This window comes from Barbus barbus, assembly GCF_936440315.1.
Source record: "Barbus barbus genome assembly, chromosome: 48".
Lineage (NCBI taxonomy): Eukaryota > Metazoa > Chordata > Actinopteri > Cypriniformes > Cyprinidae > Barbus > Barbus barbus.
This window is the reverse complement of record NC_136726.1, coordinates 15764461-15782871: the sequence shown is the minus strand read 5'-3', so window position 1 is coordinate 15782871 and position 18411 is coordinate 15764461. Positions and strand designations below refer to the sequence as shown.

Sequence of the window (18411 nt, the reverse complement as noted above, 5' to 3'; positions counted from 1 at the left end):
AGATGTAACGATTTAATGAGGCCAGAGTAGGAAAACAGAGACAGGAAGAGTGCGAAGGAGCAGTGAAGCAAAGGAAATGAGGAGATCATCTGTAACATCTCCCCTCTGCTTTGGTGGAGCTGCCAGGGGCAGGTGTAGAAGAGAAAGAGAGAGAGACAAGAGAAAAAGAACAGCTATTTAATTGCATCTCTCATATAGTTGCTGGAGTTAGAATTATGTGTGTTTCTGGTGGTAAAAAAAATATTGCAGCAAGACTAGTTTTAACTTCCACGTCGTGCATTTACAATCCTTTAATGCACGGCTAGCCGTTGATTATCCTTTACATATACACTACTGTTCAAAAGTTTGGGGTTGGTAAAATTTTTAAAGCAGGGCCTCACCAGGGCTGCATAATTTGATTAAAAATACAGTAAAAACAGTAATATTGTGAAATGTTATTATAATTTAAAGGAACTGTTTTGTATTTGAATATATTTTAAAATGTGATGTAAAGTTGAATTTTCAGCATCATTACTCCAGTCTTCAGTGTCACATGATCCGTCAGAAATTTATTTTATTTTATTTAAAATAGAAACCTTGTAACACTGTACTGTAAATGTCTTTATTGTCAAGTTTTCATCAATTTAATGTATTAAATGTAATTTAAAAAAATAAAATCAAACTTTACTGACCCTAGACTTTTAAATGGTATTCTATAAGTGACAAAATTCAAACGTATAACTTGTATAACAACATATAAAATAGCAACAATAATATTACAGGGTTTCTGCAAATCTTAAAAAGTCTGTATTTGCATTTCCAAAAATGAAGGCCTTGAAAGGGTTTTAAATAATACTAGAAAGTTTTAAATTCATAAAGAAATTAAATTAAATGTTTCATGCACTGCAAAAAAAAAAATATATATATATATATCTTCTTTAGTATTTTTGTTTTCGTTTCCAATACAAATATCTAAACATCCTTAAATCAATATGCATATACTTGAGATGCAAACTGAGGATATAAAGTATTGTTTTCAAAAAACTGAACAAAAAGAAGTGATTTTATGCTTAAAATAAGAAAAAATATCTGTAAACGGGCTACTCCTTTTTCCTGTGAATTAAGTTGATTTTTGGCAGTCGCTTGGCAGATATTTCTTATTTATTTTAATCAAAATCGTTCACTTTGATTAATTTCTCATATCTTCTGCCATTTCTATTTGCTTCTCAAGTAAATATATCTTGATTTAGTAATCTTCAGATTTGCAAGACAAAAACAAGACAAAAATACGTATGATATTCATTATTATTTTGGCCTTTTTATTGTAAACTGATTTAAAAAGTAATAAGATATCTGTAAACTTTAAAGCATTTCTTATACAAGAAATTTGCTCTTAGAGACCATATTGATGTATTGGATTCCATTCAATATTGGGTTCCATTCTATTCCTTAAATTCTCTTTACCTGCTTTTAAAAAGGTCTAAAAAGTCCTAAATTTATCTTCATAAAACCTGCAGAAACCTTGTAGAATATATATATAAAAAAGGACAATTCCCTGCTTTTTCAGGCCTGAAAATCTAATTTTGAGATGAACGAACTACGTTAGCCATAAAACAATTCCCTCTAGATCTCATGTAGTCTCTCTGAACTCTCTAAACTGCAAAAGAAACCACATTTCAGTGTGTCCCAGACAAGTGAACTACCTCACATACATGTGCGTCTGTCAGGAGAATAACTTAAATCCGCCTCGGCGCGCACACACACACACACATACACACACACACACACACAGAGTGTGACAGGCGAAAACAAGCGATTGAGAATATACAGAGGCGACGCTGTCTCCTCTGTTAACTGAAGCACACTTGTCCCTGAAAGTCCCTGTCCAGCATCATCAACCAGCATAATCAGGTTTCTCTTGACTTCTTCCCCGTTTCTTGCCTCGTTCCCTCATGTTTCATTTATCCTCCTGAAATAGCCCCTGCTCTATAATTAGAACGGGTAGCAGACACACAGAGGCGTGGGTGGATCCCAGAATAGCAAGAGTGTCTTTGTAAAAAATGAGCATTAGAGACCGCGAGCTTTAAATAGGGCTGACGCCAGGATCGGTGAGAGCCCGTCGCCATGAGAACCGGGACCCTGTGGGCGAGCGGGAGACGTTGATTAATCGGAGCGGAGAACAGGGGTCAACATGCAGTGATGTCACAGGCTCTGCATGTGAAGTGGTGATTCGGATGTGCATGCATGACACAAGATACTGAGATAAAGCGAGTCGCTTTTTATGGGTTGCACATGAACGCTCACATCCACACAACTGTTTCCCTGCTCTGTGTGGAAGTCTACTCAGATGTACGGCAAACGAGCCGTAGGATCAGGACAAACCTGTCAGGATCACTTGACATCACCGAGCCAGTCAGACTACAGCAACACCACCGGGGGATTATGAGTGTGTGCAGGATAAAACCTAAAAAAGCCATTCGAGCTTGTGGTCCTGACTAGAATAATAGTTTTGTAATGGCACTAAATGTCTCATTTCACATACAAGAATTAAATATATCTCACATATATTATTACTGAAATTTTCATTGACTTTTATATATTATAATATTATATATAATTGTTTATATATTATTTATTTTATATACATTTTTAATATATACATACAATATTATTTATATATATATATTAGACATTTAAAAAAAACTAAAAACAACAATTAATAGCAAAAATAATAATAATTAATATTGTATTATTAATAAGAATCAAAATATTACATTATATTATATTACTTTATAAAAAGGTATAATAATTAATATTATTAATACTATATATATATATATATATATATATATATATATATATATATATATATATATATATATATATATATATATATATGAGAAGATGCTTCGCTTAATTATTCACAACAGCACATGTTGATTTTCTATGACAGATGCCTCAGAGATCACGTACAATCAGAGACACGTTCAAAGACTTACAGAGAGTGTTTGTTTTTGTTTTGTAAGAGATTCTTCTATAGACCTTGAGTCTCCAACACAAACATGATTCATCCACACCGCGAATGTAACCGGTCTTTACAGCTCCTTGATGTAACCGATCAAACAGCTTATATAAACAGCAAAATAAGCCTTGGAAGTTATTAAAAATGCAACAGTGCGGTCTTAAACATTTTCCATGCGGAGTGCAAATGCAAATGGCTGTACATTTATTTGCCCATTAAATTAGAGCTCTCACAGGATGAGTGTATTTATGTAATGTACAGTGAGCTTAGAAAACCATGTATAACATATAATCATTTTGTTCTGTGTAACAGTGAATTGCAATGTGCATTTGAGGGAAGCATAGATACTTTTAACTCAATGAGACCGAAATAAAAGTATCTGAATCTGAAAGTGCTGTTATGTTGTCTGTCTCCCCAGTTTTGGTTACCATTGACTTCCAGTGTATGGACAAAAACAGTCATGCTAATTTGGAACGAAATGAGGGTGAGTAAATGATGACAGAATGTAAATTTTTTCGTAAAACTGGCCATTTAAGTCTCTATGATATCCTAGTTTCAGATATGACTATATATGAGATATCAATCTGTCTGCTCAATTTGTGTGTGAATAGACACCCACCTTCAATAGCATGCAGATGAGTACAAGCGATATATCCAACAACCCGCTGATCCTGAGCAGAGCTTCCCACCTGCACCTGAGAGAATAGAGCAGGAGGACAAAAGAGATTGAAGAGTGAGAAATTTGCCTCATCAAAAGCGTTACAGAAATGCAAAATCAGTTATGAAGTGCCGTCGACACCCCTGAGCACTGTTGCACTGTTTCTCTGTCAGCTTCTTCTGTCATAACACTCTAGATTCCTTTCATCTGTCCGTGGCTTGTCTGGGGACTGTGTTAAAAGGTAATAGTCAGAGCTCGCACACCTCTGAGCTCTTCAAAACACCTGCTTGTATCATTATTTTTTTTCCAGTCGCACCAAATTCCCCCATTTCTTCTTGTTTTTCTTTTTGGCTCATTAGTGAGCAGACGGACTGAATATTTCAAAAAGACAAATTGATTAGTAAGTGGAGAGCAAATTTAACACGCCTAAAATGTTGCAAAGTCAGCACAATTTTCGACAGTTTTTTTTTCTTTCACACACACATATACACACATAAGCTCTCTGCAAATACATATACTGCCTATATATATAAATAAATATGTATATATATACAGTGCCCTGAAAAGGATTTTGCCCCCTTCCTGTTTTTGTTTTTTTGTCACGCTTAAAAGATTCAGATCATCAAACAAATTTTAATATTACACAAAGATAATGCAAGTAAATACAAAATGCAGATTTAAATGATGATTTCAATTATTAAGGGAAAAAAGCTGTCCAAACCTACATGGCCCTACGTGAAAAAAAATTGACCCCTCCTGTTAAATCATGAAAGAACTGTGATTAACCACATTATTTTAGAAAGCTGAGTTAAATTTCACAAGCCAAAGCCAAAAATAGAACCTGTCTGACCAAGTGAAGCATGCTTAAAGAGCAACACATCATGCCGCGATCTAAAGAAATTCAGATGGGAAACAAGGTAGTTGACATGTATCAGTCTGGAAAGGGTTATAAAGCCATTCCTAAGGCTTTGGGACTCCAGCGAACCACGGTCAGAGCCATTATCCACAAATGGAGAAAACTTGGAACAGTGGTGAACCTTCCCAGGAGTGGCCGGCCTACCAAAATTACTCCAAGATCGCAACGACGACTCATCCAGGAGGTCATAAAAAAACACAACAACATCTAAAGAACTGCAGGCCTCACTTGCCTTAGTTAAGGTCAGTGTTCATGATTCAACAATTAGAAAGACACTGGGCAAAAACGGCATCCATGGGAGAGTTCCAAGGCAAAAGCCACTGCTGACCAAAGGCTCATCTTACATTTGCCCAAAACTATGAAGTAAATAAGACTTTTGGGCAAATATTCTGTGGACTGATGAGACAAAAGTTTTTGGAAGCTGTGTGTCCTGTTACATCTGGCGTAAAACCAACACAGCATTTCATAAAAAGAACATCATACCAACAGTCAAACATGGTGGTAGTGTGATAGTCAGAGGCTGCTTTGCTGTTTCAGGACCTGGATGACTTGCCATAATTGATGGGACCATGAATTCTGCACTCTATAAGAAAATCCTGAAGGCAAATGTCCAGCCGTCAGTTTGTGACCTGTGACCTCAAGCGCACTTGGGTTATGCAGCAGAACAATGATCCCAAACACACGAGCAAGTACACCTCTGAATGGCTCAAGAAAAACAAAATTAAAGTTTTGGAGTGGCCAAATCAAAGTCCAGACTTAAATCCAATTGAGATGCTGTGGAATGACCTTAAAAAGTCCATTCATGCTTGAAAACCCTCCAATGGGGCTGAATTAAAACAATTCTGCAAAGAAGAGTGGGCCAAAATTCCTCCACAGTGATGTGAAAGACTCATTGCCAGTTATCACAAACGGTTGATTGCAGTTGTTGCTGTAAAGGGTGGCACAACCAGTTATTAGATTTAGGAGGCAATTACTTTTTCACGTAGGGCCAGGAAGGTTTGGAAAGCTTTTTTACCTTAAATGAAATCATCATTTAAAAACTGCATTTTGTATTTACTCGGGTTATCTTTGTGTAATACTAAAATTAGTTTGATGATCTGAATCTTTTAAGTGTGACAAATATGCAAAAACAAATTAAAAACGGAGGGGGGGGGGGGGGGGGGGGGACCTTTTCACGGCACTGTATATAAATATATATATATATATATATAAACACACACACACACATACGTACATACATATGTCTGTGTATATGTATGTGTTATTGTATTTACTAACTATATATATATATATATATATATATATATATATACAGTTAGATATATTAAAATATAATAAAATAATAAACAATTAGAGAATGGTCTGACTGAAAAATATGTGTTTGCTAGTGTGAGTGTGTTTATTTATTTATTTATTCATTCTGCAGGCTTTGTATATCATGATTCTTCCAGAACTGGCATCTCTCTGTCCACTTTTCATCCAGACGACCCATTCAGTGTAAATCATTCAATGACTTACATTGGCTCATTCCCAGCAAGGACTCCTATTCAAAGTGCTGAGTGCTACAATACAGCTGGACACAGTTTCTCAACCTCCTTCCAAATCTTGAAGTCCTCCACAAAGTGCAAATTCTACATTTCAGCAGCAGGCGATAATAAACGTCATTGTTTTTCAGAGCTGATTTGTAGATTTAATTACACTAATAAGAGTCTGACCATGTGGTCTGTACCATGAGCTCACTGCATTGGATCAAACAGGGCTAGTACTCTTTCATTTCAGCGTTCGCCTTTTCCTCACTCAGCTTCGTTGACTTTCTCTGTTCCATTGCTTTTTTCATCTCTTTATCTTTCTGTGTCCTTGTGTATGAATATTTCAAACGTTTATCCATGCTTGGCTAAGTGTGTGTGTGTGCAATGACAGACTAGAAGAGGCAGGAGCTCAGATGGAAATGTTTTATGTGTCTATAGGGATGTCAATGGTTGAAATAAAATAAAATTAAATTAAATTAAATTAAATTAAATTAAAATATGTTTCTACAATATCGGTAGCACCAAGTACCAACAATCAGATGACAGCCAACTATTTTCCAATGCCCATGTGTGCCAAAATTCCAAAATACATAAACATCTGTACTTTAGGATTGCTGGTTATTACGTCATTAATAATAATCATACAACATTTTGGCAACAAAAAAGGAGAATTGGATGGATAAAAATGGGCTGGAGTCATATGGATTACTTGTGGATTAATATTTTGATGGCACCCATTCACTGCAAAGGATCCATTAGTGAGCAAGTGATGTAATGCTAAATTTCCCCAAACCTGTATATAGCAAAATGTGAAATTTCACTGGTATTGGTGTTGACTGCTGAAATGTCATCTTATGTGTGTGCGTGTGCTAGGGTATTGTCTGACCTTGGACCTTTGACCTTGGATGATGTTTTATCTGAGCTAGAGTGCATGCAAGGTTTTGAGTTGTGATTATGTGTGCATACATGCAAATAATGAGCAGTGTGCTAATTGGAATGTGTCTGCCACTTGTGAGATCTCTTATAAGGTGAAAGATTATTTGCCCAAAGGAGAAACAGTTGGCTGGTTCAGTAAGTCCATCACACACACACACACACACACACACACGCAGGCTTGGCTGTCTAATAAACTTCCTCCGGTTCTTCTAATCCACTTCTACTGGCAGCTTGAATGCTGAGCTGATAACACACACAGCAAAGACATGACTACAGCTGAAGACAGCTAGTACTTTACACTAACAAAGCTTTGCAAATAGAGCTGACCACAGCAGGAGCAGCGGGTCACGGTCTCTTACCGCTGAAAGACAGCACTGATTGCTGTACAATCTCCAAGCTTTAGGGGGACAATTTGCAATCTTGCAGCATTTAACCCCACCCCGAAAACTATGCATAATAACAGTGAAATGTTCTTGTACTAAAAACAGTAATTTAGTTTTACACAACCAATCCTCCACTCTGAGCCTCATTCATGAAACACAAGCAGAGCAAATTCATGAGTATGCCTCTCATAAATCTATTTGTATATAATTGTCCCATTGAATAAATGCAGCAACTTACGTAATAATGGATTTATTTATGCAGATTCTTGTTTCATGAATGGCCCTCTGACCTTTAGAATTAAACATGCTGTTTTTGCTATTGTATCTTTAACACTTCGACAGTATATATATATAAATGACCTCTGTTATGATTTATTTTGCAGCGGTTTCCATCAATGATCATGGGTGGACAAGATAGTTCTCCATTTTGAATGCTGACACATGAACTATTCCTTTTTGAAGAGCTTTGAAAGCCATGAAAGCAATGTCTGACCAGCGAGATTGGATTTTTTTCGTTTTTGAAAGAGGGTGCTCACCAAGGCTGCATTTATTTGATCAAAAATACAGTAAAAACTGTAATATTGTAGAATATTATTACAATTTAAAATATTTTTCTCGAAACTATGGCAATTCATAACATTAAAAAACCCATAAACATTCCTATACATATAGCAGACATGGAATTTATGGACACACATCAACAATTTGCTAATGATCATGCAAACCCTAAACAAGCATCTACCCTTGAAGTTGTGAGTGTGGAGAGCTCTTGAATAATAATAAGAAGGCTGAACATACATGCTGAAAGGCCTTAATTAAAGGGCCGCTCAGTCCTACGGGAAGCATTTTTAATTAATATTTCCACTCTACACACATCCCTCCCTCTCTCCCCCGTTCATTTTACACCCCTTCCTCCAACACAAATGATTTGACGAAACTTTCTCAGTTTATTTATCAGAAGCTGACCTTTTATTACCTTTTATTATTATTTTATTATTAGCACTGGGACAGATAACCAATCACAACACATTTCGTTTTTCGGAAGGCGGGGCTTCATCAAACCTGGAACTAATCGAGCCATTTGTGCAAGACTGGGGAGAAAGGTATTGTAATAATATAAATTATGTGAAAAATAATGCGATTTTCGAACCAAGCATGAGAGCACGTTCTAAAACACCCCCAAAACAAAATCAAGACTTTGTAAAAGAGCATAATAGGACCCTTTTAAAGGTTAGAGTTTCACAGAATGATCTGTATATTATGTGAAAAGTAAATCACAAAAAAAATGACTTTAGATGGGTTTTCACAGGCAGGGTCACAAATAGCAAGACAGACAGAGAGACACTGACCTTCCACATACCCGTTCCATCTGTGTGTTAATTAAACTATGTTTTTCTCCAAAGAACTGAAGTGTGAGCTTTCAAACTAATTATTTTAGGTTTTGCTCCAGTTGTCAGGCTCTTGCGGGATTTTCACTGCAGTTCTTTTCAGGAATTATCTGTGTCGTTCAACTGTACATTTTTATACTTACAGTTCAAACTAACTCTAGTCCTAGTCTAATACTGTGTGCTATGTACTGTAGAAGCTTGGGTAGCCTGGTCCATTGTGAAATCTCATTGGTTCAAAATCTTGTTCCAAATAGCTATGTATTAAACAGACAATATTGTCTTAATGGCTGGAATTGTGCAACACCATTCAGCAGTTCCAAGTTCAAGTGGTCAGGCAAATATAGCGTGTCGCTGAAAACTCATGCCTGAACACATTGTTATTTCTGTCCTCATTAAATTTGAAATGATAAACATAATTACCCTAGCCTTGTTTTGAAACCTTCATGACTGGATGACAGATGCATTCTGTGGTTCAACAGATAAGCAAATAAGAGGCCAGGACCTTGGAGGAGTATCCAAAGAGCATCAATAACTTCTGGAAGCAGTTGGTTAAACTTACACCCCCGTAAAAGATTGAACGTCAATTCAAGTAAGAATCTATTTAATAAGTACATGTACAGGGCAAAGGCATTGACCTTCTGTTTCTCTGTGTACACTACTCAATATTTAACAGGCTGCTCTCTCTCTAACACACACACATTCAGAGTTTGTATTTAGCAGCTTTGTCTGACACACAATGGCGGCTGGCCTCTTGCCCTTTTGGAGGGAAAAAGAGATCAGGACTGGAATACAGCCAGAATCGGATACAGGGCTGAGAGAGTAATGATATCTCAACCCTAAAAGCCTGTGCTCATCATCACTCTAAATGAGGGCTACGCAAACAAAAACACAAACTAATATCATGCACAAATATAGCCACTAGTTAACACATGCTAAGCATGCAACATCACAACTTGCTAATGTAAGCAAATAGCAACATTAGTGCAATTAACGTCAAGTCATTGCATACAAAAAATCCAAAGCACAAAGTTGTTCTAACAAAGTACAAAGCACAACAGCTTTCTCTTTTACTCATACGCTGTCCATATGCTAGCATAAACAAAATAACTTTTTGTAATTGAAACTTAAAACTAGCGTGGTGCTACTAGCCTTCAGTTCACTGCACCATTCATGAAGAATTCAGAACAATCTGCTATTCACAGACCCAACAAACTCAACGTTTGGTATTTTCTATACTTTAAAATTAAGTTCAAGCCTTATGTTCAAATGAAACCTATGTCACATATGCTAAATATGTACTGTACCTTACCTGAGTACTGTATGTACCAGAGTACATAAAAATCTAAGGGAACACTTTCATCTTTGTAATCAAATACCTCCTTAGTTCATAATCCATCAAATGCCAGCGCATACATTCACTGCTTCTTCTATAAACCTTGTGTAGAACGCTAGCAACAGCAGCTGCAGGGCTAATGAGCCTTTCTTTACAATATCCAGACTAAAATGAGCATACAATATTGTATCAGAGTGAAACTACCTCTTGAATTGTAATATCTACCCAGCATAAGTGCACAGCCCCATTAATACCATACAATAATAATGCAACAGGACTATATGTCCAGCAATACTTCAACAAAGAGCGGAAGCCTGTGTTTCTGAAGGCATGACAGATGAGTGTTTCAAAAAGGCCCTCTAGGCTACAAAGGGCTAGTTGTAAATTATTCAGGCTGTTTGTGTACACTCAAACGACAAGTCTACCTTTAACTCCAGACACGTGCCATGGAAAGTTCAAGTACAGGAACATGCCCTAATGTGCCATTTTGATATCAGTGACATGCATCAAATGTTGTACAACAGGTTTAAACACTGATAATCAGAATGAATTGGCTGAATATAAAAAATAACTCTTAAATATCCCTTAACATTGGAGATTGGAGGATTCAGTTAATCAAGTTGAGAGCTGCATTGGTTCACATGCAAGGGTGTAGCATAAACGAGCGGAGGGTAAACAGAAGGAATCCAGTATCCTGGATATAACAAATGCAAGAAAACTGACTCAAAAGCATGCCATAAGAAAGGAGTATAACAAACTCACCTTGGCAAAAAGAACTCCTTTAGCAGCCAGAGCATCCTCACTGCGCCCATTAGGGAAGCACTCATAATGGGCATCCAGAATAGGGTAGCGACTGGCCAACAGAAGCCCGCTGTTCAAGAACTTGAACCGGGAGCAACAGCCTTTCCAACCATAGCGCCCCACGTCGCTCAGCACAAAGGGAAAATAGCGGTGCAGCTGCCTCCTGAGCCTGTCTGCAGCTCTCCTTTCGAAGACTTCCTGCAGACAAAGGAAGTCCAGGTTGGCTGGGAAGAAGGCAGAGATCTCATGGTCAAAGCTGTCGTCTCCATGACGGCGTTTGCGCCCAATCGGCCTTTTAAAGACTGAGGTGCGGTGTTGTGAAAGGGTGTTGTTGGGGGAGAAGCCTCCATCGGCTGCGTGGAAGCGAACCAGGGATTCCCGTGAGGCTGTACGGCTTTCTAGGCTACCCGTATCCCCATCACCGGTCTGGTGGTTTCCTTTTTCAGCCTCGGTCGGCTCAGAATCAGGAGAGGTGATGCTGATTTGCACTCCAGCTGGATGGAGAGGACAGTCTTCTGAGTTCTGGATAATGTTGCTATGTACTGGACACTCACCAGAGGAGTGTGTGTCTGCAAACTGGTGGACAGCACAATCAGGAGCATGCTCTTCTCCATTGGGGTGGAGGGGACACTCAGAGGAATTTTGGACTCCAGTGCTGTGGACGGGGCGATCTGAGCTTGTACCTCCTGAGGGGTGAACAGGACACTCGGTTAAGGCCTCATTTTCAGGTTCAGTGGTGACTACAGGCTCAGGACGATGGTCCAAAGATGAGGTGCGGCGGAAGCCCTGGGTGGCCAAACTGCAGAAGGATGCCGCACTAATTGAAGTATTGGTGGGCGAGTCGATGTATATCTTGATCTGGGGTCTGCTGGCACCATTACGGATTCGCTTGCCCACTTCACGAGCTCGGCGTTGAGTGTCCGCAAGGTTGTTGAAACGTGCAAGTGAGTCCGGCAGCAGGCAAACATTGGCACTACCGAAGCAAAAGCTGCGACCTTGCGGACGCCACTCAGCAAGTGCCGCCCCGGTTCCAGCCGATGTTCCCTGCTCGGCACCATGCTTGTCTGGTTTCTGGTGAGAGTAGATGTAGGGGTTCCTGATGGTCTGCAGTGGGGCCCAAAAGAGGAAGCCAATAAAAGCAAAGGGTAAGGATGCCAGTAACAGCACCAGGTAAAGTGGTGTAGAGATCAGGACCCCAAGTGCCAAAAAGGAGCAGGGATCTTGGGAGCGTCTACGCTTCTCTAGTGATGTTGCTACACAGGAGGCCAACAACCGGTCCAATAGCCAGTAGCAAGGGAAAACAAAGGCCCAAGACAGACGGCTCAGAAAGCTGAGGAAGGCACTAGGGTAGGGAGAGGTGTGCAATACCATTTCTGGCTAACCTTGTAGACCAACTCCCAGCCAAAAAAAAAAAAAAAAAAACAGTACAAAAAAAAGAACTACAAAGTTAACCCTCCCCCCTGTGGTGGAAAGAGGTATACTACATGGTTCTTGGGTCCTTCGCTATATCCGGCTTTGAATTTGGAATATAAAGGGTTCCGTGCCCAGCCTCTTCCCTCCTTGGTGGGGGTCTGCAGTGCTAGAGTCTCCTAAAGAATCTGATCATGGTGATGACAAAAAAACCCCTGCTGAGATCCAGAATACTCCAGGCACGGAATGGAGAGGTCTCGTCAGCGCAGAGCCTGCAGACAAGCAAAGGGAGGGGGGAACAGAATACACAGGCAATCAGATGAAAGTGGAGGATAATGCGCAATCAACAAATTGGATCCCAGTAAAATTTTAAATGTTTTGAAAATCATGATGAATAATAAATAATGATAGCTTTTCACAGAACGCAGAGTGTCAGGTCACCAAATGTAGCCCGCTGTGTAAGAATTTAGTTTTTTGCTACTAAAGTGCTTCATTTGTATCTGTGTGTCATTTAAAATAGCGTATTGTTTGTAAATAAAATAAAAACTTGTATGAAATACAAGTGACCTTATAAATGCTCATTATTTAAATGCATTCAACCACATTGGGATTTTTAGAAAGAGGGTCTATCAGATGTGGCTTATTATCCCAAATGACCTTTTGATTTTAACAAAGGAAAAATTAGGATAATTACAATTTAAAAAGCTACCACTGCACGTGTTACTGTAAAATATGATAGCTAAGTCCCTTTGTAGAGTGGTGGTGATTTTGTGGTTGTTCCTCATGAAATAAACAGACAGAAACAGGCATATACAAACAAATGGAGTAGATGATGAGGAAGATTAGACTGCAACCTCACAGAGAGACAATTACACTGATTAAATGTAAGAAAAGATGATACAAAAAAAATATTCTTTGTCTTTGTCACAAAGAAGTACCAATTTAAAATGACCTTGTTCTTGAACTCACAGAGGTGTTTAATTAAATATAATTAATTTAAAATGGTTAAATATAATTAATATAAATATAATTAAATATAGATTGAAATGGAACTTAACATAAGAAAAAAACATGTTTAATATGATTTGTACCCCTTTTTGTACCCTAATACTTTCCCTCCACTCCTTTGATATTTAATCACCTTCCACAAAGCTGAAACAAGTAATTGTATAATTTTAGAGATTCTCATTAGATACATAAATCTAAAGTGCTTTAAACCTTTGTTTTGAGAGCAGTCATTGACATAGCTGTCCTTTTATGTTGAGATGCTGGTTGCCTTTTTGTGGCAGATGCTCCTAGTTGAAACCCTGACCTAAATCATCAAAAGATTTACCACAGATCATAGAGGGCAGGTCAGTCTTTGACACAACCAGGAAATGTATGTTACAGTTATGGTTTTATAAATGGGTTGGCAGTTGACACTGATGTCAAAAGACTAAATAACAAAAACAGAAAGCTAATTTCACAAGTCGTAACTTAACATCATATTTAAATTGTCACTATCCAGTCCTATCTCTTATATTTCTCATTGAATATGCTGTTTCACTCAGAAATATGCCACATAACAAAATTATAAAATTAATAATTTCATGCAGATTAGCAAGAACACCTCTTGCGCATTTACACATACGAATGACCTTTCTCACACAAATTCCTCTAAAAATACTACTAAAGCACAGATAAAAGTCTGTATTTTACCCCGTAAGAGTACAGCAGTTTCCCTAGATAAGCATAACACAAAGCTTCACATACAAATAATCTCTTTGCATCCACACTCACCTCATCTGCACACACATTCAATCTGTGGAATAATCATTTCCAGGGTTTTATCCATCACCACTGCCTAATCTGCGCTGGACCGCTGTGTCGACTGCATAGTGGCCTAGACGTGAAGAAAAAAATCATCGCTTTTTCTGAGAGGGCTGATTTTTGACAGCCTGCTTGCTGGGGAGAATTTGGGTTGCGCTGGGGAGAATTTGAGCCGTCTGACTCAAAGAGTGACAGACAGGGCCGTCGGTGCACAAGAACAGGAAAAGGAAGAGTGTAGCAAATGAATGTGTGGTAGTTTGCAGCTGTGCATGCTGTATACACGCACATTACCGCAACAAACACACCCACATGTGTGAGGGGGGTTAAGCAACCGTGTCTTTAGGTTAAGCTTGCCTACTGCTGAGCAACTTTCAGGTCACACACAAACAAACACACACACACACACACACACACACAATGCTTGTAAATGGAATCCGGTGCAACAACAATGTCCTGAACTCTTCACAGATTCACAAAGATTGTCCTGCTGTCATTTTGCCCCTGAACTGAGCTGCCATTTGGTTTTGTAGAACACACACAAACATACAAATTGACACTTAAATCTATGCTGAAACTGACAGATAAATAGATGTAAATCTATCAGTCCCCAGTTAGATGTTCTGGGTCAGCTCAGAGGAACATTTTATTGCTCAAAGATTGCTCTTTAATATCTCAGGGGACATTACTTCACTTTTATGCTCCATTTAAAGGTGCAGTAAGTGATATTAGCCTCTCTGGGACTGTTAGACATGCCCCTCTTTTCCAAAATCCACCTACTCAACTACGCCGTCCTGTGAACATTCAAAATGACTGATATATAGAAAGTGCCTGAACAAAAAATCTGGCACATCTAATTCACTTAATTCAGTGATATGCAGCAACTTTAAATGTGGACAGAATAGCTCAGATAATGGTGTATTTGGTAGTATTTGATGAGAAATTCAATGTTCATGTTATTGATATTTTATGTTATTTACTATTATACTACTATTATAGTATTTATTCACATTTTCAATTGGCTTTTATTTTTATATTAAAATTTCTCATTTTAAATGTAGTTTAAGTTTAGAACATTTTATGTGGTTTGTCATTTCTATTTAGGTTTAATTCTTATTTCATTACTTATGTGCTATTTTGGTAACATTTTGGATTACCTTTTAAAATATTTCAGTTTAGCTTTCATTTTTATTATAATTTTAGCAATTTTACTACTTTTTCAGTTAATTGCCAAGTTCTAATATTTATATTTCATTTTATTTTATTTCAGTTTTGTATTAATTACTGAAAATGATTTTAATAATTTTAGTTAACAACAAAAACACTGGTTCATATTGAGATCTGACTTTTTATCACAGACTTGTTTGAGACACTGTTGAGAGTTCTTCTGAAACCCTACAGAAGACAAACTATGAACAATAATAGTTTGGGGGAAGTCGTGGCCTAATGGTTAGAGAGTCAGACTTGTAATCCAAAGGTTGCGGGTTCGAGTCTCGGGCCGGCAGGGATTGTAGGTGGGGGAAGTGAATGCACAGCGCTCTCTCCACCCTCAATACCACGACTGAGGTGCCCTAAATGCTGCGGTGCCCTTGGGTGCCCTCACTGAATAATTAATAATATATAAGTCTTTCTTTGCTCATATTACAATCTAATTAACTGCTGTCTAGGAGAAAACAACCACAACATTACAGAGATCTCATTTTTCTTTCCTATGGGAGATATAATTATTTTTCTCTTTGTGCAGTTTTGAAACAGTTCGGGAACACTTCTACCTGTGGTTTTCAACAACCAGCTGTCTGCTCCGTGTGTTTACTTTAAGTGTATGCACTTAAATGCTATGTGTACCTTCGATAACTTTCCTATGCGAGTCAATATTTCTCCAGTACAGACCAGAAGCCTGATAATCAAGGCAATAAACTAAATGAATGCGGGCACCAATAGGAAGTCTGTTAGCTAACACTTTGTTTAGAAAGCCTCAGCTATAGATCTGTTTATACACGAATCCTTCTGCTTCTAATCAATACTGTTCACAACTTTCCCCATGAGGAAAGAGATAGACACTGACAAATGTCACGTCGATGACTGTGACTGTTTACCAGCCAATATAAACCTATAACACAGAATTTGTTCTGTAGAAGCTATTAACGGTTTTTGGTTATAAAGTAGGCCTATTTGATTAAAGTGAATTACAAAAGCTGTTAAAGTACCCCTATGATAGATAATGAAAGGTTCAAATTTTGGTTTTGGGAGACCCAACAACAGGTTGACATGCATGCAAGGTCAAAAAACACATTTGTTGTCTTATATTATGCATTTATTTGTATTTTATTTGCTCAACGACTCCCAAACAATTTGCTCAACGATTCATTTTTCCAAACCCCTCCCTTGCATGACACTAATATGCGGTGATCGGTCCAATTGGTCTCATTTTCATTTCATCATGCCTGTAATGCCTGATAAAGCAGCGTTTAAGAGTACAGTGCTGCTTTGTGTGCAGCGTTACTGGGGAAACCGCTATTTTACCGCTCCAAAAGCAGCACCTAGTGGCAAAGAATGCATTTTCATTTTCATTCAGACCAATGCTAAAAGACCAACAAGTGGACGGCAATATGCTAATGCTTCATGTTGACGTCAGCATGAAACAGCTTGGGATTTGTTTTAAAAATGTTTTAAAAATGAGCGATACAGTTACACTGTTTCTTTAAGAGAATGTTTTGTTTAAGAGATATATTAAGAGAATGCTTCTCTTTTTAAGAGATGCATTTTCAAAACTTTGAAATCCAAGAATTGCACACACAAAATGCAAAATGCCTCACATCTCTTGCAAAATTAAGCACTGCATTCAAAATATCACAAATATCTCAAAAGTAAACATTTGCAAACACCTTTGCCATAATATTAATTCCTGTTAGATTTTTGTGTTATAGAGAACTGTGTGTTGTGTTTTGCAAAAAGTGTTTTATGAAATTGAAAACTGAGTCAAAGGCCGAGAATTAGTGTATGGTTTTGCAGATTTGGTGTGTGGTTCTGGTGATTGAGTGTCAGGTTTCAGAAATTGTGTGACAAGTAAAGATTTTGCGTGTAAGCAGTTGAAAAAAACTAAATAAAATTAAAAATTAAAAATATATAAATAACAAGTGTAAAAATAAAATAAACTAATAATTATACAGTATTCCTTTAAGAATGCATATGAGTAATGATGTACAAATGAGCATGTTTTTGTGTTGGCCTTCCTGTGAACTCTCTGATCAAAACACTGATTAATTTGTTTGTGTGTGTGTGTGTGTGTGTGTGTGTGTGTGTGTGTGGACAGGTCTTGGTGGTTGTTTGTTTGTGTGCTGTGCGGACAGGTTTCGGTGTTTTTTTATTGTGTGTGTGTCTGTCTGTGTGTGTGTGTGTGTGTGTGTGTGTGTGTGTGTGTGTGATGAGGCAGATAAGTGTGTGCGTGAGGTGCTGGTTTTGTATCCGGAAACTTCAGAGATCAATGCAAACACATCAGCAGGGCTGCGCTACTTTTCTATTGGTTCATCATTAATGGACCACAGGAAAAGAGAGATAGCCATTAAAGGAAGAAAGAAACAGCTTCAACTGTAAAGGCTCGAAACACGATCAAGTCCATGCACAAGCCCCGAGGTGCTTTTATCACTTTTATGTCAGGTTCATTTATCCCATCTTTTAATTTCCTGTGGAACTCGGGCATTGCTTATTCTAGACAAATGTGTATGTGTATGTGTATGTGCATGTGTGTGTGTGTGTGTGTGTGTGTGTACCAGAGCGAGCGAGTGACACTGCACTGAGCACACTCAAGGGAGTTTGTTGCCATGGTGACACTGCACTCACTCATGAACAGTATTGCTGTTGTCTATCAGTCTGGTCAATGCCCCTTAAGTATGACACACACACACACACACACACAAAAGATATTATTTAATCCGTACCTTAGTCGTCTAAACAGGCTAAAGGAAATATCTTCAAGCAAAAATAAAATAAAATAAAATATTATGGTATTCAAACCGACTGCCATGTTAAGAGTAAAAAAAACATGGTTGTATTGCCACGGTACAGGCATGAAATAAAGTAAAATGGAATAAAATAAAATAAAATAAACAGTCTGTGAACTTTACAAGCAGAAGTTACCACATCAAACTAATATTGTGCTATAAAAATAAGCCTTGTTAATTATCAAATATTAAGCTGCCAAATGAAAGTTATTTACCCTTCCATCAAAAAGAGTTCTCCCATTTGCAAAG

The 18411-nt window shown here is 37.9% G+C and overlaps 1 protein-coding gene across 2 annotated transcripts in view; it reads right to left on the bottom strand.

Annotated features, from left to right (window-relative positions):
- Positions 1–18411, bottom strand: part of smpd3 (sphingomyelin phosphodiesterase 3) — a 54239-nt gene that overhangs the window by 10316 nt on the left and 25512 nt on the right. Inside the window, exons 1-3 of one of the 2 annotated variants that reach the window (XM_079411905.1) lie at positions 14135–14370; positions 10907–12627; positions 3621–3696 (exon numbers count right to left, since the gene is read on the bottom strand). In XM_079411905.1, the coding sequence (XP_079268031.1) occupies positions 3621–3696; positions 10907–12316 (1486 nt within the window). In that variant the 5' untranslated portion in view covers positions 12317–12627; positions 14135–14370. Of the gene's footprint in view, positions 1–3620; positions 3697–10906; positions 12628–14134; positions 14371–18411 lie in introns of those variants that run through there. The other variant, XM_079411904.1, reaches the window with a different exon arrangement.